Source organism: Drosophila suzukii, chromosome 3, assembly GCF_043229965.1.
Source record: "Drosophila suzukii chromosome 3, CBGP_Dsuzu_IsoJpt1.0, whole genome shotgun sequence".
Taxonomy (NCBI): Eukaryota; Metazoa; Arthropoda; class Insecta; order Diptera; family Drosophilidae; genus Drosophila; species Drosophila suzukii.
In genome coordinates, this window is record NC_092082.1 from 75,885,334 (window position 1) to 75,912,195 (window position 26,862).

The following is a 26,862-nucleotide window of genomic DNA, read 5'->3' on the forward strand; positions in this document are numbered from 1 at the left end:
TACAAATCCAAATCCAAATCAACCTGCTCGGCGCTCCTTAAAAATCGTTAAAAGCCACCAAATAAACTGTGTAAATTGTGGAAAACGCATTGTGGCTAACAAGTTGAACGTCTACGTCACCTCTTGGCTGCAAAACCTTATCGGGTAAGTGACGCTATCTTCTAGATTAGTGCATTCTAAATTTTTTGCTTTGTAAGCAATAGGTTATTATTGTGTATGTATGTAAATAGTGATTCTGCTTTGCTTTGTTGCTATTTTCGTTACAGCGAACAAAGCGTAACAAACTGTGCATGTGTGTTCGGGTTGTTGTGGGGTAGGGAAGAGTAGAAGAGAGAAAAGTATTAGAGTGTGCGTGTGCCCCGCCTCCAACAATTAGCATAAAATACTCTTAGCCACAACAAAAACAACAGTTTAATCTGTACATAGATTTTTGGGGTTCTTTTTCAGCTGCTCTTTTGCCCTTCGCCCTCAACCGCAATTGTCGGTCAGCCGATGGAAAACCCGTTTGTTTGTTTGTTGCTGCTTGCTTCTGCTGATTGTTGTGATTTTGTTGTTGCTGCTGCTGCGCTGCAATTTTCTTGGTGCAGGCAAAATTGGCGCGAAAAGCTTTCCAGCTGGAGAAACGTGTGGAAAAGTAGAAATGGACTATTCCAATCAGGCATTGGGCGCATGCACGCGCCTGTCGTCTGTCACAGCTTCCATCTCGCTTTCTCCCGACTGGATGCAAATACCGCAATCAGCATTAGCCCCGTCTCTTTCCCGTCGACACACATACACACTTCCGCACATCGTATTCATTCATGACACTGCCATTTACTCCCCCACTCTCTTTCTCCTCCTTTGATTCCTATTCCTTGTGTGCCATTTCGTGGTCTGTTTTTATTGTAATTCGCTTGGCATTACTTGCAATTCCTAACAAAAATCTGTTCGGTCGTTACTTTGCTTACAAGTGAAAATGTGGCTTTTTTGTGATGTGCTGCATAAATCAAGATTTTTCACATATTTCCTCTTAACAATAAAGTGCTATTTATTTACATTTCGAAAACTCTTGACTCGCCAAAGTAATAACAAAGCACAGTAATCACTTCCTAACATTAAACAATTTAAAACTAGTATAAAATAAAAGTATTACCATTGCAGGTTTTCCTGTTCCACATTACTTAGGACCGTTTTATCGACTGCATGTTAAACTAAAAGTAGGTTTTAAAAAATGTATATCTATGTAGGTTTTCTCGCATTAAAACCTTATTTTAGAGATCATGCCGACTAATTTGCTAAATATGCCTGTTTCAGATGACTAAAATTTAAATATTCTAATTGAAAGTTATAAGGTGTATTGCAATAAACTAGGAAGATTAAACTAGGACGTAGACTTTAATAGCTTTGGTAAAGATTTGATCACAGTATCAAATATATAATTATCCTTACACTTACTCCAATTTTCTCCAACTTTAAAACTTTTGAGAATGGTTTTTCTTATAAGGGTGGAGCAAATTTCGATATTCAAATCAAATGTATTTTTTGTGTTGACCATGAAAAGTTTCTAAAACTTTCTTAGGCATTTATTCTTGTATGTCCGTCGAATCAGAAGGCTAGATCGATGCTAAGTCGTGCTTTTCCCCACATTGCACATGGCCCCCAAAATATAATTGGACGAAAACCAGATGCTGAAGGCAGAGACACCCCAAAGACCTTCGATGGTCCAAAACCAACCCCCAAGGCAAGCTCAACCCCTGTCCTTGGCACTTCCTTGTGCATTTCCTTGGCTTTTTCCTACCATTTAGGGTGCTTCCAAGGACCCAGTGACATGACATTGTAATGGCTTAGAAATTTACACGCATCCCATGCTGAGTGTGTGTTCTTTTGCACCCCTTACACTCCTGAGACTGATCCTCCTCCGTGGTCCTCACTTGGAATCCGAGGGGTTGATTTGCGTTTATCACTGGGGAAAAAATAACATTCTTAATTAAACACAGTTTTCTTGACTTAGGATCGTCTCATTTTAAGAGGTCATTAAATTTATTTTGTAATCGTTGTCAGTACTCAAATAATTTGATAAACTTCAAATCAATTAAACAAATTATTTCCGATTCTAGCTTCAAAAGTTATACAATACAATTTTGGATAAAACTATGTAAAAGTCTGCTTAAAAATACAAAACCCTCTTCATGAGTACAAAAACCAGATGAAATTAATTACGATATAATGTCTTTTCGATCTATTTTTTTCTGTGTGGAGGTTTGGCACAGTGATTTGGGCTCCTTAAAGCGTTTTTTAATTCCTTTACATGGTGAAACAACGCGGGGCGAAGTTATTCAAATTCCCTTTGTTTGAAGTCCTGTTGAATGGAAAGAGGGAATTTCATTTTGGTTGATTCATTGGAATTTTCTCAGCACCACGTGTTCAGATTTTGGGATTTCTAGTGAGTCATAGAATGGGGTTGTTGTTGCTAGGGAAGCTTCCGAGTGGAGGAACTCAAGCTGAAACTGGATTGTCAAGAAGAAATCTTCCAATCAGTATATTTCAATCGGAAAACTAGCTTGCCTTTGATTTCATATTAATTCCATAATTATAACCTCACCGACTTCAAGCTGGTAGAGAATCATAGAGAGGGAAAGACCCGTAATACACCCCGCTAGGTCAACAAATAACCCGAGGAAAACAATGGAATTTTCATAATTTTCCTTGCCCATCTGGTTTTTCCTCCTTTGTAAACCTTATCCTCTTAGAACAATGCCGGGTAAAAGCGCCCCGCTGGAAAAACTAGTTTCTCGGCTTTCTTTCGATCGGAAAACAGAAGGCAAATGCCTTGTAACCAGTTTTGCTAATTTGTGCACACGTGCAAATCCTTCGACAAAGGATCCTTTAAGGGGAACTCGTTCCAGCCCGAGGCAAAAAAAAGAAAGTGTTCGGTTCAAAACGCCGCCGGCCAATGACACAGGAAATTAAGGTTAATTCATCAAATATTCGGAAAAGTTTTCTTTAAGAAAATTGCAGTTTTCTTGGATCATTTGTCATTCAGATAATTATATTCTTGTTATGACATCTCAGGGTTCAGAGGACGTAGAATCAAAAGGTGTCAAGATGACTCAGCATTATGGTGATCATAGATGATTGGATAGTTATAAATGAGAGTTTAAGCTGGGTTCAAGTGGCGTAGTAAAATGAAAAATTGGGATCAACTACGAGTCTCAGAATATAAAAAAGTCATTAGTAATAACCAAGTTAAAAATACTTATGGTTTTATTAAATGGGCTATATTAGAGTTTTTAAAAACAGGATTATGTTAGGATATATCTTTTAAGATATATGTGTGTATGTATAAAGAGATCAGTACAGACCAGATTAAAGAAAGTTGCATATAAATACACCAAGAACTGACCTCAGATGATCCTAAATTGGGGAAATCCATTTCCAACACTTCCTCCAGATAAACCCGTTGAAACTAGACCTTCTGCTCCAGATTTGAGCCATAAATCAAAAGCCTTTGTTCCACGTAGATTGTTCTACTTACCGAACTGCTTACAGAACTTTGTAAGACAGACAATAAAGGGGAACCAGAACAGGACTCATGAAGGAGACAACCCGCTGCCCTATATAGGCATAAAAAGCATCCCAAGGCTCTTTTTATTATTTGTTCGAATGCCAAATTTCAATTTCCAGTTTGCCATCAAACAAAGCACACGCATATGGATCAAAGGACATTAACTTTGGTGATTCAGGGGGAAAGCGAAGACAGCTCGACGAGATCTGCCTTGGGTTCGGAACAATAAAAATAAGACGGGAGCAGCGGGACAATGATATGGTAGCGAGTTAACTACCCTTGGTAGTTAAAGTTATGCTATTTTTATGTTTTCCCAATTTTTCACGTTGGCAGTAAAAACAGTTCCGACTCTTTACATTCTTCAGTTTGTTTTGTAAGTACCTTAGGTGCGCTTTCCCCTTCTGGATTTTCTTTACCTCTAGCCCATCATTTCAATAGAAATGTAAATAAGAAATTTTAATAATAATTGAAATGAGTTTTCCTGTAAGGAAAAAGCAATCGTAGCGAAACGGAACCCAATGGATCTTCCTGGAGGGTTGCTGCAATTCATTCTAAGAAACTGCATGCGGCAACCCACAGTTAAGTATGTAATTTTCTGCCATCCATATGCAGATTCGGGGGATATAACAATTCAGGAGATGTTTGGTAAAGAAAAAACTGAAGGGGAAAAAGGAGCGAACAAGCTGCCACTGGCATCGATGATTTATAAACTGTTTTTTAATCGTCTGCTACGCTGCTTGTCGTTGGAATTTCCATACGCATTTAAATTACTATTTCGGCAAACAATTTCAATCGATGTAAATAATTGAGCGTTAAAGAGAGTGGAAAATGCAAATCGGGGGAAATGCCAAAAGGGGGAACGAAATCGGTGACGATTAAATGGAAAGTGACTTTTCAAATAGTCTTAACTGTACTTAGGACGAAGTAAATTTAAAAGAGTTTAAATAAAATAAAGAAATGTGGTGTATATTGTGAGTTAAATCTTAAAGCTTTGATTAGATTTTATTTTTCTTGATAGTGACAGTAAGATAAATGACTTAATTGACAAGGGGCTATAACATTTATAGTCACAGAAAGGGTTAAAAAGAATAGAAAAATAATCTTTCGTACCCCTTAAAAAAGCAGGAAATAAAGCTAAATATCCTTTCTTTCAAACGTCAATTTCGTTTGAATTTTTATGAACTTTACTAATGGATTTCTCATTTAATCGTTTTCCCCGAAAATCATTTCTCTAGAAAGCGCTTTTTGCCCCCTTAGCTCATAAAAATTGCAAGTTTTACTGTACTTTCCATCCTTTTTTTTGGGTTGCAATCCACGTTTTCCCCCGGCATCTATTATTCAGCGGTGGGAGAAAATTTACTCACTCATTCATGAAGAAAACTCCTTACCGCCAGCGCTTTTCCACCCCGCGTCGTTTGCTGGTTAAACAAAAAGTTAAATCGTCTAGGAGGAAAAAAGTATGAGAAGAAGAGAGTGGATTTGGATTTGGCGATATATCCTTGGTGGTTCGGGGTTACTTTTCGGCGGTCTTTCCTCCCCCCAGCACACGGCGGTTATCTTCGCGTCTTGAGCCGGGATATTTCAGGATACTACTCTTGCTTCCTGTACTCTCCCGCATTTCGTTGGTGGTGGAGAGGGTTCGAGTTCGGGTTCCGCAACCTGAGACGAGAGCTAAGGTCTCCTGGTTCTGAATCTGATTCTGGTACTGGTTCGACTCTCTAGGTATTCCGCCGCCAGAGGCTGACACAGTTATCGAGTGCAATCCGGACAGGTCGGTTGTGTTTTTTTGAAGTCCTCCTCGTTGTTCGTTGTTCGTCCTTCGCGTCGCGTTTACCGGTTTGTTAGGTTCCCTCGGTCGTGTTAGTCGTTTTTTGTTGCCTAATCCCTAAGATCGAGTTGTTCGAGCATTGCTTTATAAGTCGAAGTCTTCGCCTTCAACTTTACGGCGTTTTTCTCACGCATCGTTGGTTTTCGTTAATCGCATTTAGAACTGAGTTTTTATGGGAATTCCGCTTATATTTAACAAGTAAGTGAACGGGGAAATGTTTTTTCCTTTGAAAGTAGTAGGTAAAATAATAAGAAATATAAAAATGTCAACTCTTAATGTCATCAGTATAAAATTTATAAAATGTTAGATTTTAGCTATAACCCAATTATGAACTGTAAAATGCCATAAGGCTAAAAAGTTAAGTTGGGATCTACACATTTTTATTATATTGAACCTGGAATAAGTGACTAGTGGATTAATTAATAAGGAAGTCTTTGTAGTACTATATCAGGAAATAAATAAATAAAGTCTTCAAGTGAAAAATATCTTTATCTTAGAGATAGGTTTCTTTATATTTTTATTTAATTAAAATATGATTACAAACCAACATATACCAACTATAATTTTAGTCACATTAAAAATTTGTTTCTAATCTTTTTTTTTACTTTACTTTGAAGAACAGGAAGTGATAAACTCGGTGTGGTCCTATTACATTGGTATAGCCAAACTATAAAACCGTGCAAACAATCCTTTATTGTCGCTGTGTGGAAATGGAGTGAATCTCTGTCGGTATATGCCGCCTTTAACCTTGTCAGTAGTCAAAGTGCTATCCATTAATTGCGCCAGGCAGATAGCAGGCGGCAATTTATTTATCTGCCTATATGTATTATACAGACACGATCCATGTCTCGCTGCCTTGTTGCTAAACTGCAAATACTTACACTCGGCAGACGGGGTGCAACAATTTTATATCTGCCCGTCTGCAGTTCTCTTTGTTTCGCTTTGGATTTGTTATAATTTCAACAACTTCCGCATTGTCAAACATATAGCATGCATCCCATACATAGGAATAATATATATATACATAAGTAGATCGACCGACGTCGTCTGCAATCATTGAACCGAGCTACAATATGTTATTAATACACAAAACTAAATATTCGTTTCGTTTTTCGCCCACATTTATATTCTCCATTAGTCCATTTAACTCATTTCGTACTTTGTACTTTCAACGTATAAATGCAATTATATTTCGCTTTGATATTTAAATTCGTGTTCTTTGTTTCCATTTGCAGGTTGGCATTGAGTAAATAACATTTTGGAAAATTGTACAAGTAATTAGTGAGGTAAGTTTAGTGGAATGATACTTAGATTTCTGGGGATGATTATAGTATGTATGCACAAGAATTTAAATTATAGCTGAATTTTTCATTTGAATTTAATTTCTCTCCAAAAATGCTTACTAAATATATTTTAACAAATAGATTATATTTAGACCTGAACTTTGTCCAATTTATATTTATAATTCCCATCACAATGACGTGCTATATTAGATAATGACAATGGTTAACCATGCTTCTCATCAAAAAGCTTGATATAAGGCAACAAAAAACACAATAAATAAGTAAAGAGCAACCGCTTGGCCCTGAACTTGACTTGAGTTGGTCTTTGGGAAAATAGAGTCAATGGTCTGGTCTCTAGTATACCGCCAAAATAAATGCTTAGTGGCTGAAAGCAGCGCTGTCAGTCTTCTTTTTTCGTATATGAATATTTTCGTTATTATTGTTTTTTATCAGTTCTTTCCCAAGTTTGTTGTTGCTGTTGGGGCCAATGAACGTGAAGCTTGCAAATCAGCAAAAAAAAGCTGAAAGAAAATGGGAAAAAAATTGTTTATACAAGCTAGCAAATTGCTAAAGGCTTTCTCTATCACATGTAGAGTGCATGTGAGCAAGCGTTCTATTTAAGCGTGTTGAGGGAGGTGGCTCATCGCACTGAAAATCTTTAGAGTCTAGGGAAATCACGTTTAACAAACTTGAACGATATCCGGTAAAATAGGATTTATTACGATTTTTTTGTAATGTTTCTTTCCCTTGAATAACAACTTTGATTTGAGTAGTAACTTTAACACCATATCGTTCAGAACATAAATGAGTTATTAGGTTAATGTATATTTTCCTTGTAGATACCTTAACCTTAATAACAACTTTCTGTCCTAAACATTTTTTTACAATTTTGGGAATGTGATGAAAAATATTTAAAAAAAATTGCAATATAAAAAGTGTAGCCCATTGCATATTTGTTTATGGATAGCTTACCTTTTAATAATAATTTTATGACCTAAAATATCTTTTACAATTATGGCATTGTCAGGAAACCTATTTATAACAACTTCCGATTATATTTGCAATATTAAAAAGTGTAGAACAATGGATATTTTTTTGTAGATAGCATACTTTTTAATAATAATTTTATGACCTAAGTTATGATTTAGAATTAGGGGATTGTCATGAAAACTATTTATAACAACTAGTATTTATTATACATCCATTTATTTAATAAGGTATACAAGTTTATTTACCCATACTACATATATCATTCTGCATTAGGACGGGGCATTTATTTTATTCTATCTTTATCAAGGGTTTCCTGGAGTATACTGAAATTCGAATCCCTTTTGTTTGAGCAGCCCATCAAATTAGTGGCAATTATTAATTTAGCACACCGCCCTCGCATTTCGCCTGTCAAAAAGAAAATTGGAAAGTTTCTGGGGGTGGCCAAAACAAAATGAAAACATATAGTACATACATAGGTATAATACCCACACATGATTGTGAGGGCCAAGAGGGAGAGAAGAAATTCGCCATTGTTATTTAGCCCTCGAAATGAGGTGCCTCGTCTGGCGCCCCTTGTGCCAATTTCCATTTGATAAACATAAACAAATCGATACGCGTCACAACAACGTGTCCGATGGACGGGGGAGATCTGGAAGGACTGCATCAGTATATAGACTAACAAGCTTTGTGTGTACACAAGCCGGCTAGCCCCCACAAAAAAGGTGAAGAGAAAATATCTTGGGGGTGGTTTTTCCGGGGGATATTCCCCCCAAAACCAACCACCCAACCCAAAACCCCATGCTGTGCTGGAAAATTACGACGCAGAAATCGAGTCCAGAAGGATAAATCCATCCTGTCGCTCTTTCTCTTCTCCCCTGAAATCCTCTCTTTTCGCCCACATTGGCATGTCCTTGGCAGTCTGCGGTTGGCATTCTGTTGTGCTTCTGCTTATTCATAACAAAAACAACATTGAATTTCGAGAGAAAGCCTTTCACCAGGAAGCTTAGGGAAAGGCTTAAAGCAAAGCTCTCGCCTCGGGCGTTGCCAGATGTGGTCCCATAAAAGGGGATACGCAGTCCAAAACTTAATTAATTAATAAGGGATTATTTATGCCTTGGGGTGCTCACTGAATTAGGGAAAAACTCCAAGGCAAATGGAAAATTCGCGCCTCCGCATAAATGAGTCGGTTGTGGGGAAACGCCCATTGAAGGACAACGCCCACAAAAAAAAAAGAGAAACAGAAAAGTTATTCAAGGTCTCCAAAGCTCTTTGCACTGCCTTGAACTTTGCCGTAGGGAAAGCGAAAGTGAAAGTGTGGAGAGCTTCGATCCAGTAAAACCCAAATCGTTGTGCCCACGCATCCCTTAAGTAAATATGTATCTCTATCTTCATACTATACATACGTATACCTAATCCCACTCTGTTACGTAGGCGACTATGGGTTCGGGAATATATTTTGTAAATACTCAAATGCCGGCGCCCATGTCCTTGAAAATCATTTTACACGCCTCCCTTAACAGGAGCACACAGTTGGGGTCAGAAAAGTAGGACTTTGGCGACTAATAATTAATAAAAGAATAACAAATTGACGAATAGTAAAGTAACAGTAGGATCGAAATTTCGAAGTCCAGGATATCAAACTTATGAAAAAAGTTTTTCAAAATTTGTACATTTACTCTTTATGAGGTTACCATGACTTTTTAAATCAAAATAATTATTTTGTTTAAATCAGAAAATAATAAACATTTTGTTTAAATCAGAAAATAATAAACATTAATAAGGTAAGGAAACTAAGTCATAAGCGTTATAATAATGTGTAATATATTGTGTTATCTTAAGGAGATAAGCATTATTTATATATTTTCATTTTATTTATTTACTAATTTCGCCAAAAAAAAATATCTTTAAGTGGCTAGTTAACTAAGTCTTAAGTAGTCAATAACTCCAATGAAATATGCGAAGAATATCCTTCAAAGTCGTTAAACTAATTGAGGACCTTAACTATAGGAAACCTCCATTTTATATGCTTTTCTTTTGACCACAACTGTATGTTTATGTATCGACAATGTCTGTTATTTTTTGATGTGGGTGGTTGGGCGTTTGGTGGAGCGTGGGACTGGGCCGTTATCCTTGTTGCTCCCTACGTATCCTTGGCGTCCCCTCTGCAAGTTGGGTCGCAATTCCATATTCAAGGACATGGTTGTGATTTGCTGCCACAGCAGCTATTGAAAAAACAACAAAAAACTCCTGCGTCAGTTGGTTATTTTCCTTTCCGGCGAATAAAATGTATCCCACGCATTTCCCTTGAATGTCGGTACAACTTAATTTCATCAAATTTAACGATGTTGAGTGTTTTTATTTCCTCTTTATCTTGACCAAATTTGCTATGAGATTTTCAGGTACATTTGTATGTGTTCTTGAAAGTTACAGAAATACATTTAAGTAAGTAAACCAGTTTTATGATTGAGTATCCTTGAAAGGATATTAAATAAATATTAGTAAAGGTCGGATAGAAAATGGTACTTATATATTTGGAAGGAAGTGCTTACATATCTTCAATTAGGGATAGAAATTCTTACAGATTAAAAAATTCATGGTATCCTATTATCACAAGCAGAATGATAAACAAATATGAAAATAATCAGAATTCAATATAATATAAATAAAAACCTCGAAACCAGATAAAAGCTCAGTAAAACATATCCGCTGAAGGGTCAGTTTCCCCTGATTTTATTGCAAGCTAAGCTCAACTCTGTATCGCATTACACTTTTATGGGGCATATTGCATCAGCCAAATATATCTGAAGAGTTCTAAAGCGACTGGAACAAATCGAACCGATCCAAGAAACAAGAAGGAAAGATATCTACAGAAATCAAAGTGACAGGCGATTCAGAGCATGAATTGATATGGTTGTTTTCGCCGTACTGATTGTTTTTGTTATAAACAAACTAATAAAGATCGGGTGCAAAAAAAACTGCATCGTCAGCCAGAAAAAAACCCGCGCATTTCGCTTCTTTTGTATTGCTTGCAATTTTACTTAATTCTACAATTGGCATTACACTTCTAGTATTTTGTGTTTTTTTCGATTGCTGTAAACAAGTTTATTTTTACACTGGCGAAAAATAAAATCAAATCGAAATCAAAGCGCCAGACAATTTCATAACAAAAATTTGCATAAAAAAAGCCCAAACGAAAACAACAACAATGGCGAACGGGATGGGCAAGAAAAGGGAAAACAGCAGAAGTAAACAACAAAAGTGACGTCAAAACATAGAGAAAGAGAGCGAAGAGAGAGGGAAAGAGTGGGGCGGCAGAGCTTTGTAAATGAATTTATTTAATAATCAAATGCAAAAAGCAGAAGAATAATAAAAACCAAAACAACAGACTGTACTCGAGCTTTTGGAGCCGTTTCTCCTCTTTCCATTCTTCCTCTCGCTCTCCAAAAAATGGAAAAGTGGAAGTGAAAGAAGCAACAGACAGTGTTTATATGTGTGAGTGGGAGAGATGGTGGGGGCATGCGCCAACGCCGCTCTCTCAAAAGCTGCTCTCCCCACACTGAAAGAAATTTGTGAAACCGAAACCAGAATGGAATTTTACAAGGAAAACATGTATCAACAATGTTTTTAACTTAAAAAAAATACACAAAAATTATTTAATTGGGCTAAATTAAACAAATAATTGGTCTGCCTCTAATATAATAAATAATTAAATAATTATCAGATCACTTTTTTTCCGGTGCTATCTCTTCCAGCTGTACAATCAAAACAAAAGCGATTGGGGAGCTTTTGGCGCTCTGCTTTTTGGCTTTGTCGCCGAGCTTTGCACATTTTTTATCAATCGGTCAAGAACGTTTGACGAGCGCAGACCAACAAAAATAATTCAACAAAAGCTAAGACTTTGACTCTAGAAAAGCAAAACAGTGTATTGGTGAGCCAAACACACACACAAAGTGTGATAATCAAAATAAAAAGAGGAATAAAAACAATTAAAGTGTACCGAAAAAATTGAAAATAACTTAAATCTAAAAAAATCATATATAATTACAGTCAGTTTGTCATAATTTCGTTGAATACCTATAAAATCAAGTTTTTTTAAATAGCCGCATTTAACGAACTAGTTTCCGAGGCAACGAAAAAACTATATTTGCATAAATAAATAAAACCAACAAACATAAACGCTGCCAAACTTGACGAATGCGTTGGAATTTGTCTACCGAATAATACATATAGCGTGCATATGTATATAAATTCTTATTAGAACCCCACACTCCCTCCACCAAACACGAAAAAAAAAACCCCCAGAGAGAGAGCAAAAAGCCCCAAAGTTTAGGCTTTGCTCTTTGGCTGCCTCTCTTCCATCGATCAGTTGTTCGCTTGCCGCTCAGCTGCTCGGTCGAAACTTGGGAAATAAGAAATAAGCCAATAAGGCAAAATTGACAACAAACCGCGAATGCAGTAAAAGGCAGAAAAAGCAAACAGAGCTAATCACAATTTGTTGTAAATTTTTGCCATTAATTTAGAAACGAGTTTCACAAAAATTATTGAGTGCCAAGCCGCCGCGCGGAATAATACAGATAATAAATTAAAAACGACTTTGTCGCCACTGATAAGATTTCTGCCCTTATCAAAATTCATATAAACTGAGTGTTTAGTTTCGTGTATTGTGCTTTCGGATGATATATACGTATATATACTACAAATGTGCTTCATTATAAATAAATTTTCGTCTTAATCGCCACATGTGTGACCTAGTTAAAAAAACAACTCACACACACGCATGAAATAACAATGAAATTTACATATAAACGTGGACCTCACCATGCATAATAATTAATAACGAAAGGCGAACGCGGGGATGAGGGAAAATTAAACAAAAATACAATATCAATTAATTTATAAACACCGCGAGAGGGAAATGTTTAATCTGTGTGCATTTAATTGAAAAATTTCGAGGAAGTAATATAAAAACGCTTTTACAACAAATCAACAAAGCATCATTTTCTGGCTTGTTTATACGCAGCGAGGTGTAAAAAGGAAAGAAGCAGATAAGGTGGTAAGAATACACATAAATATAAAAAATGTTTAACCATTTTATAAAAGACCCCTGGGGAAATACAAAATGAAAATGTTTAAGCCAAACATTAAATGTTATGGGCTATCAAAATAATCTTTCTTCGCTATAGAACTCATCTCTTTGAAAATCATATAAAATTGTGATAAAAATAGAGAGGAAAAGAAATGTTAACCTGATTAAGGTATGGAATGGTTTTAAAGATTTATTCTACAAACCTTTAAAAAAGAACCTTGGATGAATTATAAATATATGTGGACCTAACGAAAGTAAATTTTAACCTAAAATAGGAATTACAAAATGTTTTCATTAAGACTTACATGTATAAAAAATGATTTATGATCATGTTTGAACCTATTGATGTAAATTCCCTGAATATTTATAGGTCCCTTGAAATTATCCGACATAAATCTTGAAAGTTCACAACTTTCTTATGCTGGAATTACAATTTGTAAGTAGCCCCCATATCTGTGCTCTCTCAACTATCCTAAGCCGACACAATGGTAATTTATGATCGCAGACCAATTAAAAAATTAACTTAGGCCAGAAAAGGGCCTCGCTCTCCCCCCAAACAGAAACCGAAAACTTAAAAATCAAAATCTAGCCTGCCCTTTGAAATGTGAGACCCGCAAAGTCCAAAAAAAAAAAAAAAACTAAACCAAAACCAAGACAAACAAAACAACAAAAATGAGCTAAGCAAAGCATAGCACATAAACCTATAAACATTCCGAGTTTTATTTATGTATCGAGCACACTCTATAGGCGGCTTGATAGCGGCTCAAGTTAAGTATTTCCTGTCGCGTCAACAGAATCTTTTGGGAATCAAGCGACGGGTCCCCAAGGGGCCAGAAAATGTGGTGGGATAAAAATATGAATCTTGTCAGGCATCGTTCTTTTTTTTTCCTTTCAAGAGGTTTACTGCCTATTTTTTCCCATTTGTGCAAATAATCAAAGGCAAACACACAGATACAGACACTTACAAATAAAACAAAAGAAAATCAACAAAAATTTGCTGTGTATGGCAACAAAAAATTAAATTGAAATTGATTTCAATTTGAATTTTGTTCGCTCGGTTTGAGTTCAGTGTCAGTGCGAAAATTCAAGGTTGAAAACTGTTGACTTTATGGAAGAAATTAAATAATACAAATGCTAAAGCTCTAACACGTGAGAAGCGACAAACCAGTAGAGCCTAAAAAGCAGCCATATGTTGGGAAACTTCAGTGGAAAACCAGTAGAAAAGAAACCCAAAACAATCCACTTACCCCTTATCTCAACTTTGGACCCGTTTTCAAGTTTTCTAGGCGCCACAACATTACGTATACGCCATGCGTCCAGCTGGCCCATCAGTTAATTGGATGCTGAACTTTCAGTTTGTGCCATCTTAACTTGGTCGATGGTTGTGACTCAAGAGTTACGCTATCGCTAAGAGTCATAAAAATAGGCAATACGAAATCGCTGGAGTATAAAACGAAAAAAACCTAAAAATATAAATTAGGGCAGAGCTGAGTATTGTGTGACTGATTAGAATGCTGATATGGCATATATTACTAAAAGAGTTTGTTGAAGGTCGTCATTAAACTTGAAATGAGAATAACTAAATAAATAATAACTAAAAATAACTTTAGCCCATTCCATTTAATTTCATTAAAAGATAGGATTTTGCTGTCTTCTTTTCAAATCCCCTTCATAAATAGAATTATATCATTATTCAGCAACACTATCATATTTCATCAATCATAGAATCACTAAGCTAACTGTCCATAAAAGTGTTTATCATAACTGGTTACAATCGCTTCTCATATACTTGTGTTGTATTAAATTATTTACACATTATAGATGTCATAATTAATTTACATGCCTTCGAAAAAGAAGATTATTTGCTCTTACATTAAATAAATGCAAACAGCTTTATGAGATGATCTATCAAACGAGTGATATTGCATCATGATCTTGATTCCCCATTAAACCGAGCTAAACTTTGCTTTCAATTTTATTTATTTGTTTATTTCCCAATCAATTTGTTTGAAACAGATTTTTACATATTATTATTTGCTCAAAATGCCCCGACTATATAGTCTATATACGGTCATTTGCTTTTGCTGGCCTTCAACTTTCTTTGTTGCCGCTGGGAGGAGATTTTTGTGATCTTTCCAGGGGCTGTTCCGCGGATGCGGCCATTAAGCAAACTTGTTTGCTTTTCTTTGAAATTTCTTTAGCAGAAATATTTAAACACATATATACACATTTATATCAATTGTTGTTGGCGCTGTCTCTTGATTTTTTAAGTGACCGTGACTCACGAGTGTTTTACTTTACCCATGTGCTTAAAAAACACATTTGATAATCCCTATTTTTTTTTTGGGGTCAGTTTGAAGAAGGGACGAATCTATTTATAAAGCTATTTATAAAGCATAAAAATATTCCAAGCGGAGGCGTAAACTTCCTGAACTGAAATTTGTTTTCAAAAAAACATACGTTTGCCATCTTTTGTGTTGGTTTATCTTTTCATTCGCGGCTGCTCGATAAGATAAGTATGCCACATCCATGCCACCCCTAAAAAAGTTAGGGGACAGCTCTGAAAATTTGCAAGTGTCTGACCCATTGAGCGTATAGAGCTTATCAGTGGCCCATTGTCGTCTCTGCCGGCACGCGGCTGTTGGCTGATAAGAGGCTTAGCCAGGAGCGGGACGAGTCGGAACGGGACAGCTGATGGGCCAGACGCCTCTGGAGGGTCTGGTCTGGACTGTTCTGGTCTCTGGCCACTCGATAAGGAGGCGCGAGAATCGAATCGAATCGCTCCGTCGGCTCACGTGTTGCTGCCTCCTCCCCGAGTTTAGCAAACGTCATCAGATTCGATTCTTCGAACCCTTTGAAATGCACTGCTATTTGTCTAGTCGTCTACAGACGTATCGCTCTTGAGAGCCACAGACTCAGTCACGATTCCTATATTGATTTCTATTCAGCTAGAGTGCCAGCCATCAGCAGCATCTTCTGTTTGTTTAACTATTCAGATGATTTGTGCTAATTTCTTTTTGTGCCGCTAAATCGATATAAATTGATTTTAATTATTTATCTATTAGCGAAACGATGGGGAGGCAAACATGTTATACTGTGTTTGATTGGTTGGCTTTGCGGGGGTAGAGGTATTTTTGGAATTTCCATTGCGAAAGTATTGGGCTAAGTACTTTGAAGTGTCAAATCAATCATCATATTTTTATATCAATTAGTAATAAAAAGTAAAAATGGTTGAATTAATTTAATTATATTTGACTATATTTTTCAAGTGGTGTACTTTGAACCTTTCTATGCGATTCTCAAAGTTTAAGCTTAGCTAATTTGAGGTCTAACTCTAGGGTAAATTAAAAAATGGAATTCCTTGGATTTCAGAGTTCATGGGTGTTCGAACCCTTCTATGCGATTCTCAAAGTCTTAGCTAAACTATGGAAATTTAGTTGAAAATGCAAATTGATTCGTTTCTTATATACTAACCTAGATCTCTCACCTCCAACGACTACATATTCACTTCCCTGAGTTCGCTGATCGATGCCTTGCCCCGCTCTTCCTCTTCCAATCAATACAACAATTTACAATTTGCGTCAGCTGTTTGTATAAGAAGTATAAAGTATAAAAAGCAAAACAAAAACCAAACTGAACGCGACAGAGCGTGTTATATCATCAATTGCCAGACATTCGCTATGCTATGCTAAACATTCCGGCATATGAATACTAAATAAAAGGTAGAATCGAATCCTCAATACCTAGCATGCTGACATTTTTTGTACACTGAAAAAAAATCTATTATGTATGGTTCTGAAAGCTTAAAATGTATTATCAAAAATTGGTATTACTACATGTAAGTTATCCCAGACCCTTACTAATATTTTTTATCAAGATCATTGTAAATTTTAAAAGAATCAATAAATACTTTTTTTTTCTGTGCACCTATTTATTTTAGTATTCCCCTACCAAACGGGGGCACTATAAATAAGTCGAAGGAACTTGCACTTGGCTCTGCGGCTACCTCAACATAAATTTGTTTATCATTGTGTGGGTGTTTTCCCGGTGGTATTGGGTACTTTTCCTTATTTGTGGGGGTGCATGCAAAAATTGCGTGTTCCTAAAATTAGAGCAAAGTGTGAGACAAAGGTAAAAGTGACTTGCACAAATTGCTAAACAAAGAAATGGCTATAGAAGTAGCGCAAGTATGATATTTACAAGGGGCTTCGTTGTAACAAGGTATTATATTTTCTCTTTTTAGAGATAAGCAACGTCCATTATAAGTATCGGAAATATGTCAATATTTCTATTTCTTTTATTTATTGAGCACTTATTCTAAAGGTCTTATAAACCCCTATGAGTAAGCCACTGTGAAAGACTTTCTGCCAGAAAGAAATGGAAAATCAAAGTGAAAGAGAGAAAACTGCATGCAGTCGAAACATGTGACGGTTGATGACGAATGTTGACAAAAAAAAAGCCGAGTGGGGAAAAGGGGGCAGATGGAAATTATAGGGCACCCTATAGCACCTCAACCCACCGCATCAGACATTGACCACTGCCACTGACCCATTGATAATGCCGAGCGGAAGTTGACCAGCGGTTCTCTGTCTCGCTCTCATTTTCCTTTGTTTTTATTTTAATACTTAGTTTATTGCCTTTGTTTTGAGCTAGTCGGCGTTTCAAGCTGAATAATCCATCTCCCACTATAAAATATTGATAATACAAACGTGTCGAGCTCGCCTTGTTTCGAGTAATCTCAATATAGATCTAGTTGAAAATATTCGTAAAATAGAAAGTGGCAAAATAAATATTTCTCTATTAAGAATACGATCAGTGAACTTTTTTTTATAACATTAGATTACTTTTTTACACATTCCTTCTATTTTCAGAAACTTAACATTTTTATGGAGAGAGTAAAAACAGATTTTCATCTTGATAAAAATAGATTGTTACTTTGTCATCGATTGATATCAGACAAACCAGTTATTAAGAGACTATTTTCGAAGCAATTTATAATTTTATTACTCATACGTACAGTGACAAATTTGGTTAAACGCGGCGTATGAGTAATTTTAATGGGAACTTATGCTAAACCCACACAGTATCCTTTCCTTCGTAAAAGTTTCCATTTCCTCATCCGTCTTTCTTGGACTTGTGTTCCCCAATCGTGCAAATATGCCCCAAGAACGCTCTACACTCACAGACGTAAATGTGTATACGTATTTGGCGCAATCAACAAGCACATGAAACCCCCCCCACACTCACACTGGGGCCCATAAATCTAGTATAAATTCTGGCGAAATGTAAAAGCTTCCATTTTGTTATTGTAAGACAGCAACAACAAAACGACAACAGACAAAACTCGTCAGTCAAGCAAAGCTACAAAAAAGCTTAATTTTATATTATATATACCCAACACAAACACTACATACACACGTGTCCACATACACACATGCCCATATAAATAACTAAAGTCTACGAAGATGGCGACAAAAGCAAATAGACGGAAAACATATGTTGCTCAGATCCAGAGTAAAAGAGAGTACCAAGAGCGCCCACGCTCTCGCCGAAGCTTTATTTTTATTTACAAGCTTCGCGTTTTGTTTACAACTCTACAGCTTATTTCCCTGTATGGGTGAGTGGAAAACAAAGGCAACTCTGCGATAAATTATACATTCAAAACAAAATATAAAAAATAAACAGTTTTGACCTTGGGTTTGCTTAAAATCCGTGTGCTCTCTCGGCGCTTTCTCTCTTTTCGGCTGGGCTCTCTTCCACTTAATTTGTTGATAGCAAGCCACGCTAACAGTTTACTTAATATATTTTTTTTAGCTAGCTTTCCTCGATAATTGTTATATTTGTTGCATTATTTCATCGTGTGTTGAAATAAGCTGGTACGACCGCACGAGCCGTGCATGTGTTTATAATATCGCTGAAATTAAATTTGGATTCTTTTTATTTTCATTTCCCTTTCATTGTTGGGAATTAGTCACATAACGTTTATATTGGTCACGCCTCGTACTGGAGATTTGTACTTTGCCCCGTAATGGAATTACCTTCTAAAGGCTCTTCACGTGCCTCCCACTTGGTTTTAATTAGTTTACTTTGGTCATAGAGATACAGCACATACATACTCCCTAGCTTTAAACAGTATGTAAAATACTTGGATTTTACTCTTCAAGAGAAGATTTGTTGATATCTTTAGATGAAGATCTATTAAAAATATATCTATCTATAAGCCTAACCTTACTTCCTTTATATTCTTTGTCAGTTCTTTACAATAAAAAAAAATATAATATAAAAGAAATAAAAATAGGTAATCTATAAAAAAAAGTTCCTTTAGTAAGTATATCGAACTGCTACTTGTTGGTATCTTTAGATGAAGATCTATCTAAATCTATCTATCTATAAGTCTAACCTTAATTCCTTTATATTCTTAATCAGTTCTTTACAATTGAAAAAAAAGAAAAGAAAAATAAAAAAAATAAAAATAGGTAAACTTTTAAAAAAAGTTCCTTTAGTATGTATATCGAAAGGAGGATCAAAAGTATTGCACAGTGTGCTACTTATTCATATTTACTTTGCCCGATTCTCGCACTTCTGCCTGCGATATCATATGCTTTGGATCAGATGTTCGTCGGCTGCCCCGTTTTCTCCCCACCAAACATTTCGCGTTCATTAACTCCCGGTATCTGTGTGCGTGGGGAATTTTTTAATGGTATTATTATTTATTATATAGTATTGTCTGTTTATCTTTTATTGTGGGCTCCTCCAGTGTTTGCTCGTCTTCTTCACCTTTTCGTACGATTCCACTTGGGGCTCTTTCTGGTTTTTTATTTCGGCAGCCCCATCTGTAATAAATTCTTTTTTATTTGCCCCTTTGCGTCTATTTCCATGTTTGATACTCGGTTTGGCGGGTATATATGTACCTTGTACATATCTGTATATGTATATAAGCTACCCATTCGGGTTTCGGTTCCTATGTTTTGGTGTTTGGTTCGGTTTGGTCGGTTCTCGGTTGTTTTTTTTTATTGTTTGGCCTTCAACGCGTTCAGCTACCTCTGACGAATATTAAACAATTTCAAGAGGAAATAGCAATAATGTAAAGAAGCCTGAAATACAGGCATATCACTTAGCAAAATAGAATTTGGTCTGGGCTCGAGTCTGTGTTTGCCTTGTATATCGAGAGGTTCCCCACACCACCGCCCGCCCCCTTTACCATCCCATAAAAAACTGTCGGTTCGTACACATCGAGTGACCTTCACATCTTAGAACCGGGCATTACAAAGTTCAAATCGAAACTGCCGCATTGGCTAATGTAAAACAGAGACCTTATCATCTGGAATGTGCTCACTTATCGGTTGTAATGGATGAAAGATAAGCCAATCGGGGGGATCAAGATAGAGTTCGATGAGGGTCGATATAGTATTAGATGATGTGGTAAACACGAAAAACTTTTAAGCTCACATTTTCCGGCTCACCTTTAATTCAAATGTGTTCCTCCTCATGGCCATTTCCTCGAATTTTCCATAATTCACGGCGCAAATTTTTGCCAAATCCCTTATACTAGATGCACTTTTCGTTCCTGATTTATGAACATTAAATGGTAAACGAGAATGTTGTATTTTCATTTGTAAACAAACTAATTAATATTTATTATTGAGCCACAAAATGGAAAACAACATTAGCAGGTCAGGTTCCGCCCCCTGAGGCCTTTCACCTGATCGAGAAGTGGTTTGGACCGAAAGAATCGAATGAAACCCGAAAACGGCTCACTAAATTTGCAAAAAGTTTGCAATTTCGATTCATTATTGTTTTGCTATTTTTTGCTTTCCTCTTTTCTAGTTCCATTTGTTGTTTTGATGGGCAAATCAAGACTGTTGATGATTTCTCTGCCTTTTTGCTTTCAAAAATTTGTTGTTCGCCAAATCAGTAAAAATTATTGGGTAAGAGGAGGACAGTAGAAGGGGCCTATCATTGTTGTTTCTTCTACCTTTCGGCTTGCCCGAAAATAGGCGATAGCCATAACAATAACAAAATTTGAATAGTGTTGAGTTGGCTCTCAGATTTGCAAATTCTTCAGATTGCGTTTATCTGTTAGGTTTTTAGTTACATTAGTTTATATTATATAAGAGATAACATAAAAAGATAACGAATAGGGAAAGTTATATAGTAGTTTCGAAGAAAGGCAAACGTCTTAAATTCATTTTAACATAATTATTTAGTTAGCCCTGAGGTTCAATACAATTACCATTCCCCGTGGTAATTTATGTAGATATTTTTATCTATTCTATCACGTGTTGGGACCGGCAACTTGTGAACACGTGAGACCATCAATTATAGCCTTGCCTTGGGTTTGGCTTGGACTTAAACTTTGGTTCCGGCTAGATAACAGCTGCAAGGGTACTTAGCATAAATGCCACCACTATCGGAAATGGGCTGAACGTAAAATGTCTCAATAGATGGCTATTGAAAAACCAGTCACTATGGTGACTATAGTCAATGAGATTGGAAATGCGAATGCTGGCTGCCGCCAAGGTTGTCTGGCCATTATGGAAGTCATAATATATTCGTTTAATGAACTGGCTCCGTCTCCCCGTATCCACTGCAACTGGTCTGATTCGTATGTTTTATTTATCTACTTTCAGATACCACAAGACAACGCCGGGCCTGGGCGCCCACCTAGAGAAGGAGAGGAAGAAGTAGTAGTTACAATCCTCGAGCAGAGCGGGATTAGCCGCGAAATACAATGACAGAGAATCAGCTGTATCCCATGTCATCGGAATTCTTTGACACCGGCTCGAACAGCAGCAACAACACCCTCAAATACGATCTGTATTCTTTGGGCTCCACCGTTGTGGGTGCGGCCCTGCCCACGTTGACCATAAACACGGGCTATGGCAGCAGCAGCATCAACAGCAACAACAGCAACAATAATAATAATAACAATAACAACAACAGCAGTAGTCACAGCAGCAGCAGTAGCAGCAACTGCTCCACCAGCACCACAAATACCTGTAATGTAATGCTAAGTACAACGGCCATAACAATACCACGCAGCAGCAACCACAACCAGAACCATCATCATCCGTATCAGCAGTCGGATTTGCAAACACCTCGACACCATCCCAGTCCTCTACACACATTGCCCAGCATGACCCACCAGCAACATCAGCTTCAGCAGCAGCAGCAGCAGCAACAGCAGCAACACCACAACCAACAGCAGCAGCAGCAACAGGAGCAATTGCAACAATCGCATTTGGCATTAGGGGAGCTATCGGACTTTGGTCTAGATCCCCTAGATGCCGCTTCACTCTCACCCACCCTGCTGCAGGATGTGAGCCTAAGTGCAGCCTCGCCGCTGAACTCCACGCTGTACAATGGCAACACAAGTGGAGCAGGCAGCAGCAATGGAATCGGATCAGGAAGTATTGGCTACTTTCCAACCGACATGTCGCACAGCCTCAGCCTGAATGTGGTCAGTGAGCAGGTGTTGCTCCAGGAGGCCGTTGCCCAGAATGAGTTGCTGTACGAGATGACACCCAACTCGAATGCCATGTGGAGCGATATTAGCAGTGCCATTATCCATACCAAACACGAGCCATTCAGCCTGGACGACGACTACATTTTTCCCAACGATAAGGCCGAGATCCAGGCGGCCGATTTGTCCGAACTAAATGGCGATTTCCTGGATGTCATCGGAAACATAGAGGATTTCTTGCCGCAGACCACAGTCTCTCAAAGTGTCAATTTTTTGCTGTCGCCGCAGACCCAAGGACAGGATGCCCTGGTGGCGCCGCCCATGGAACTTCTACAACAGCAGCAGCAGCAGCACCAGAGTCAGCAGCAGCTGCAGGTCGGCAGTCTGCCGCAATTGCAAACGCTGCTCACGTTGACCCAACAACAGCAACAGTCGAACAGTTCCTCCACTAGTCCGTATGAGATATACCACAGTACGCCCCAAAAGCCACAGCAGCAGCAACTATCCGCCAGCTTCTCGCCCGGCAGCCAGGCTTCCCAATCGCCACTGACTCCACCGCCACCACCGCACGCCAATCGACCTCAGTACCAGATGGTAAAGTCACGGAACATGCAGGAGCTGATCAAGAAGGGCTTTCCCATGTCCTCGCCGCCAGAGCGCTCGATCCTAAGTCAATCTGCTGCATTGAGTCCGGGAGGAAGCAGTGGTTTTGGCAGCTCGGTTTCCGGCAACAGTACAACTACCAGTAATCAGACACCCGGATCGGCCGTGCGCAAATCCTTTGGCTACCAGAGTGCCGTGGAGAACTCCCAGCTGAGTCGCCTCAGCTCGTCGGCTCCCACACACCTGGGATTGGAGCACATCTGGATGCGGCGAGAGCCGCGACAGCATTTACTCTCAACCGGCTCGCTGGCCGAGGCCGAGAGCTTCTCCTCGCTGAGCACGGGCAGCGTCTTGTCCCCGGATGGCATCGACTTCTCGCAGGACGATGAGGATGACAATTCGAGCGAGAACAGTGACAACTACGACGACTTCAGCAGCGATAATGGCCTATCCGGGGATGAAGATGAGACGCGCACCTCGACACCGAATCATTTGTCCAGTAGCAAGGGCAAAGAGCGATTCTTCTGGCAGTACAATGTCCAGGCCAAGGGGCCCAAGGGCAAGAGGCTGGTCTTCCAATCGAAGCTCGAGGATCCTCATGTGCTGAACGAGGTGACAGACCCCGTCTTCAGTCCCACATGCTCCGTGCGAGGCATCAAGGTGTACAAGGTAAACTAAATAAGTTTATATTGAAAATGATATGTAATAATAATTGGTTTCTTTTAACAGCACAGCGGAAAGGCCCGCAAGGGCGATGGTAATGACTTGACACCCAATGCCAGGAAGCTGCACAATATTGGCAAGGAATTGGACAAGTTAAGCCGCACCATTAACGACATGACCCCAGTTTCCGAGCTGCCCTTCAATGTGCGCCCAAAGTCGCGCAAGGAGAAGAACAAGCTGGCCTCTCGAGCCTGTCGCCTGAAGAAGAAGGCCCAGCACGAGGCCAACAAAATCAAGCTCTTCGGCCTTGAAATTGAACACAGTAAGTCTAAAGATATCACTAAATCTGAATTAAATATATCCTTTTTAAATTAAATTTGTTTGTTATAACTAATGCATATTAATCCATTATTTATCATTTTGCAGAGCGCCTCATGAATGGCATAGCCGAACTAAAACAGGCCCTGGTCGTCAAGCATCGCACCAAGAATCTGGGCGAACCAACCGAAGAGGTTGATCAACAAATTGCACGCATTTACGCCACCGCCTCGTGTATGTGAAATTTACCTATCTAAACTATCTATCTTGACTCAAAATAATTTGATTTTCTTCATTTTTGCAGCTGGAATCCGCATTGCAGGCGGTTCAACGGATTTCGTGAACAAGGTTCTAGAAAATATGCGCGGCGGCATGCCGAATGGAGGCCTCGAGGAGCTGCGTAAATCATCGTAGACCAAATACAGAATATGTAAAGCTAACGAACCGCCCATCAAGATTAGTTTTAACAATATAAGAGCTAAATAGGAGCCCCCCGCAACAGCGCCAACCATACCAATACCACCAACAAGTGAAACCCATTCTATGACAGGACTACAATTGGATTGGGATTGGAATCGTTCTGAAAAGGAACACATTTTCTTGACACCGGAAATATTCGAGAAAATCCCTAGTGAACCTCCTCCACCCCTCCTGAAGACCCAACGTTCTGTTAAATTGTTCTGCATGAGTGATATAATATCTATAACCGAGATATAACTGTGATTTAAAGAGCCTGGGCTTTGTATGTTTTGTATGGCAGGAAATAGAAGAAAATATTTTTTACTTTTTCGCGACCACACTGCAAACCGGAAAGCCAGAGCCAAACAAACGTAAAAAAAAGAGAAACAAAATTCCTTTTGAAAATGCAACATTAACAAATTGAAAGAAACATAAACAAAAATCGTAAAGAAAGAGGCAACCAACAAAACAAAAATGATGAGAAATGTGTAAAAATACAAAATTTTGTTTAGCTGTTAAGATTGTTAAGGAGCAACGGAGTGTTAGATGAGCAAGTAAATTTTTGTAGGACTTTGCTACCAGTTTTACCTGCTTAACGAATAAGGGTTTGAATTCATTTGATTCGATTGGAAAACAATTTATCTGGAATGCTAAAAATCATTTTAAAATAAGTTATATACAACTGCGATTTATCTGGTTAAGTTTTAAATGCTATATTAATATATATATTATGGTCCTAGGTTGTCGTTTTTAAGTTTTTCATTTTGTTAAAGAAAGTTTGATTGTTTCCAAAAAAAGTAATGTTTTGCGAAACTTTATTAATTTACTTAAATGCTATAACTATCTATACATACATGCGTGGTGATATAATTTTAATTTTTCTTTTATGCTTTTATTTCTTGATGTTAACCGTAGGATTCAACAAGCTTGAACTCTTTAACTGAGAAGGAAATAATTTTAAGTTTTTCTATTATCCATACGATTTGCTTATATGAGATACCTTCAATATAAATTATAATTTATTAATTTGTAGGCACACACATGAAAACATTTTCAAGGCTTCAGTTTTACTTTTCAATTGCGGGCTACTCCTAAAAAAAAATATAAGAAAAAACACGAAACAAAAAAATAATACATCTTTGAGTTTTATTCTAATTTGCATTATCGAAATGAATATTTTTGCTCTGCTTCAATGCTAATTTTGTGATATTTGATTCAAATTTTCTTTGTTGTGTAGTTCTTTGGGGCGGGTTCCTCCACCTTTTGGGTTATAATTTCCTTTAACTATTTGTAGCCTTTCTTACTGCTATTTGTTGCTTAACGTGTTGTGTTCAATTGATATCAAAAGAATTAACTTTCGAGAGGTAAACTACATTCTAACTGAGGGTAATGGAAACAGATCGAGAATGAGAACGAAAATACAAATTACAAAAGTGATTCAAGTTAAAAACTTAGAACTTAGGCACTCGTATCACCCACAGCGATGAACACGTGGACATAACAAATTGTAGTTGTTAGTCTAGGCTTAAACAAGTATAATAAAAAAAACGGATTGAGCGCACATAAATTACAAATCAACACACAAAATTGGCCATCAGTTTTAGGGTTTTCAAATTAACGTCTTGGGAGCTTAACCTCGATACATAAGTGATAGGAATTCAAAATTACAACTTAGATTTTTAGAAACACATCGGGAAAACACACAGATACCCCCATATATACACTCACACACAAAGTACAAGCGCAAGCAAAAATAAAGAATTAAGTTTTAGGGTGGCTTTGTGTAAAAAGTACAGAGTAAAGCAAACAGAATTCAAGGCGAAGCAGCATTGAAATAAGCACGACAGTTCCTCAGTGTTTAATATTGTATAATTACTATATTAAATGTATATTTAATACAAACAATGTATACCTAAATGTTACGGATATTGTAAATGTGTGTGCTTTATATATTTGTGCTTCAGAGAAAACAACTTTTATATACATAACGAAACTAAGCAAACTACCTCAAAACACGTTGGAAAAGAAGTTCAAGTTTCATATTCGGTAGAGAAGCAGCAGAATACAATTTGAAAAGTAAATATAATTTATAAAAAATATATAAAAACCAAGAGCCTGATTCATGTGTCCATTTAAAGCGTATAATTATCTATATTAATAACAGTGCATATTAATGTATTTTCAAATTCTTTAAAATTAGGTATGATACGATAATAACAATTCAAATTAGATAGTTCACCAAGCCGAATAGTTGACGGACTTGATGAAGCTGCGGAGATCAAACAACGAAACTCTGAAGTCCTCTTGGCAAGTGCATTACCAGAACCAAAAATATGAAAAAACAACACGAAACTATTGAAAAGTCCAAAGTGGATCAATTGAAATAAAACCAGAATATGAATATAAAAATAAAAACAAAACAACTGTGTTGAAAATTTAAAATTTTGTATGCGTTAAGCAAAAATTGAAAACATAACTATTATGTCTAAATAAACACACGTCGGATGTATGTATGTACGTCAAAAAAAAAAGATTGTCTATATATTACAATTACAAAATACATACCAAATTGAATACATATTGATGAAATATAATAAATAATGGCGAAAGCAGAAAAACAAGATG

General features: G+C 37.4%; 1 protein-coding gene across 2 annotated transcripts; it reads left to right on the forward strand.

The window, feature by feature from the left end:
- On the forward strand, window positions 1-26,858 carry REPTOR (repressed by TOR). Of its 2 annotated transcripts, XM_065867265.2 has the most exons (6): window positions 1-144; window positions 6,608-6,658; window positions 21,362-23,466; window positions 23,527-23,782; window positions 23,887-24,012; window positions 24,083-26,858. In XM_065867265.2, the coding sequence occupies exons 3-6, from the start codon at window positions 21,463-21,465 to the stop codon at window positions 24,190-24,192; spliced, it is 2,496 nt and encodes an 831-aa protein (XP_065723337.2). In that variant the 5' UTR covers window positions 1-144; window positions 6,608-6,658; window positions 21,362-21,462; the 3' UTR covers window positions 24,193-26,858. The 2 variants fall into 2 exon arrangements, with proteins under 2 accessions (XP_065723337.2, XP_065723336.2); XM_065867264.2 differs by lacking the exons at window positions 1-144; window positions 6,608-6,658 and adding an exon at window positions 11,478-12,698.
- The last annotated feature ends 4 nt before the right edge of the window (window positions 26,859-26,862 follow it).

Excerpts from the sequence above, each read along its gene's own strand:
- REPTOR (XM_065867265.2), top strand. The coding sequence starts at position 21,463 with ATGACAGAGAATCAGCTGTATCCCATGTCATCGGAATTCTTTGACACC. Across the intron at positions 23,467-23,526 it reads GAGGCATCAAGGTGTACAAG|CACAGCGGAAAGGCCCGCAA; the intron begins GTAAACTAAATA and ends TTCTTTTAACAG. Across the intron at positions 24,013-24,082 it reads CATTTACGCCACCGCCTCGT|CTGGAATCCGCATTGCAGGC; the intron begins GTATGTGAAATT and ends TCATTTTTGCAG.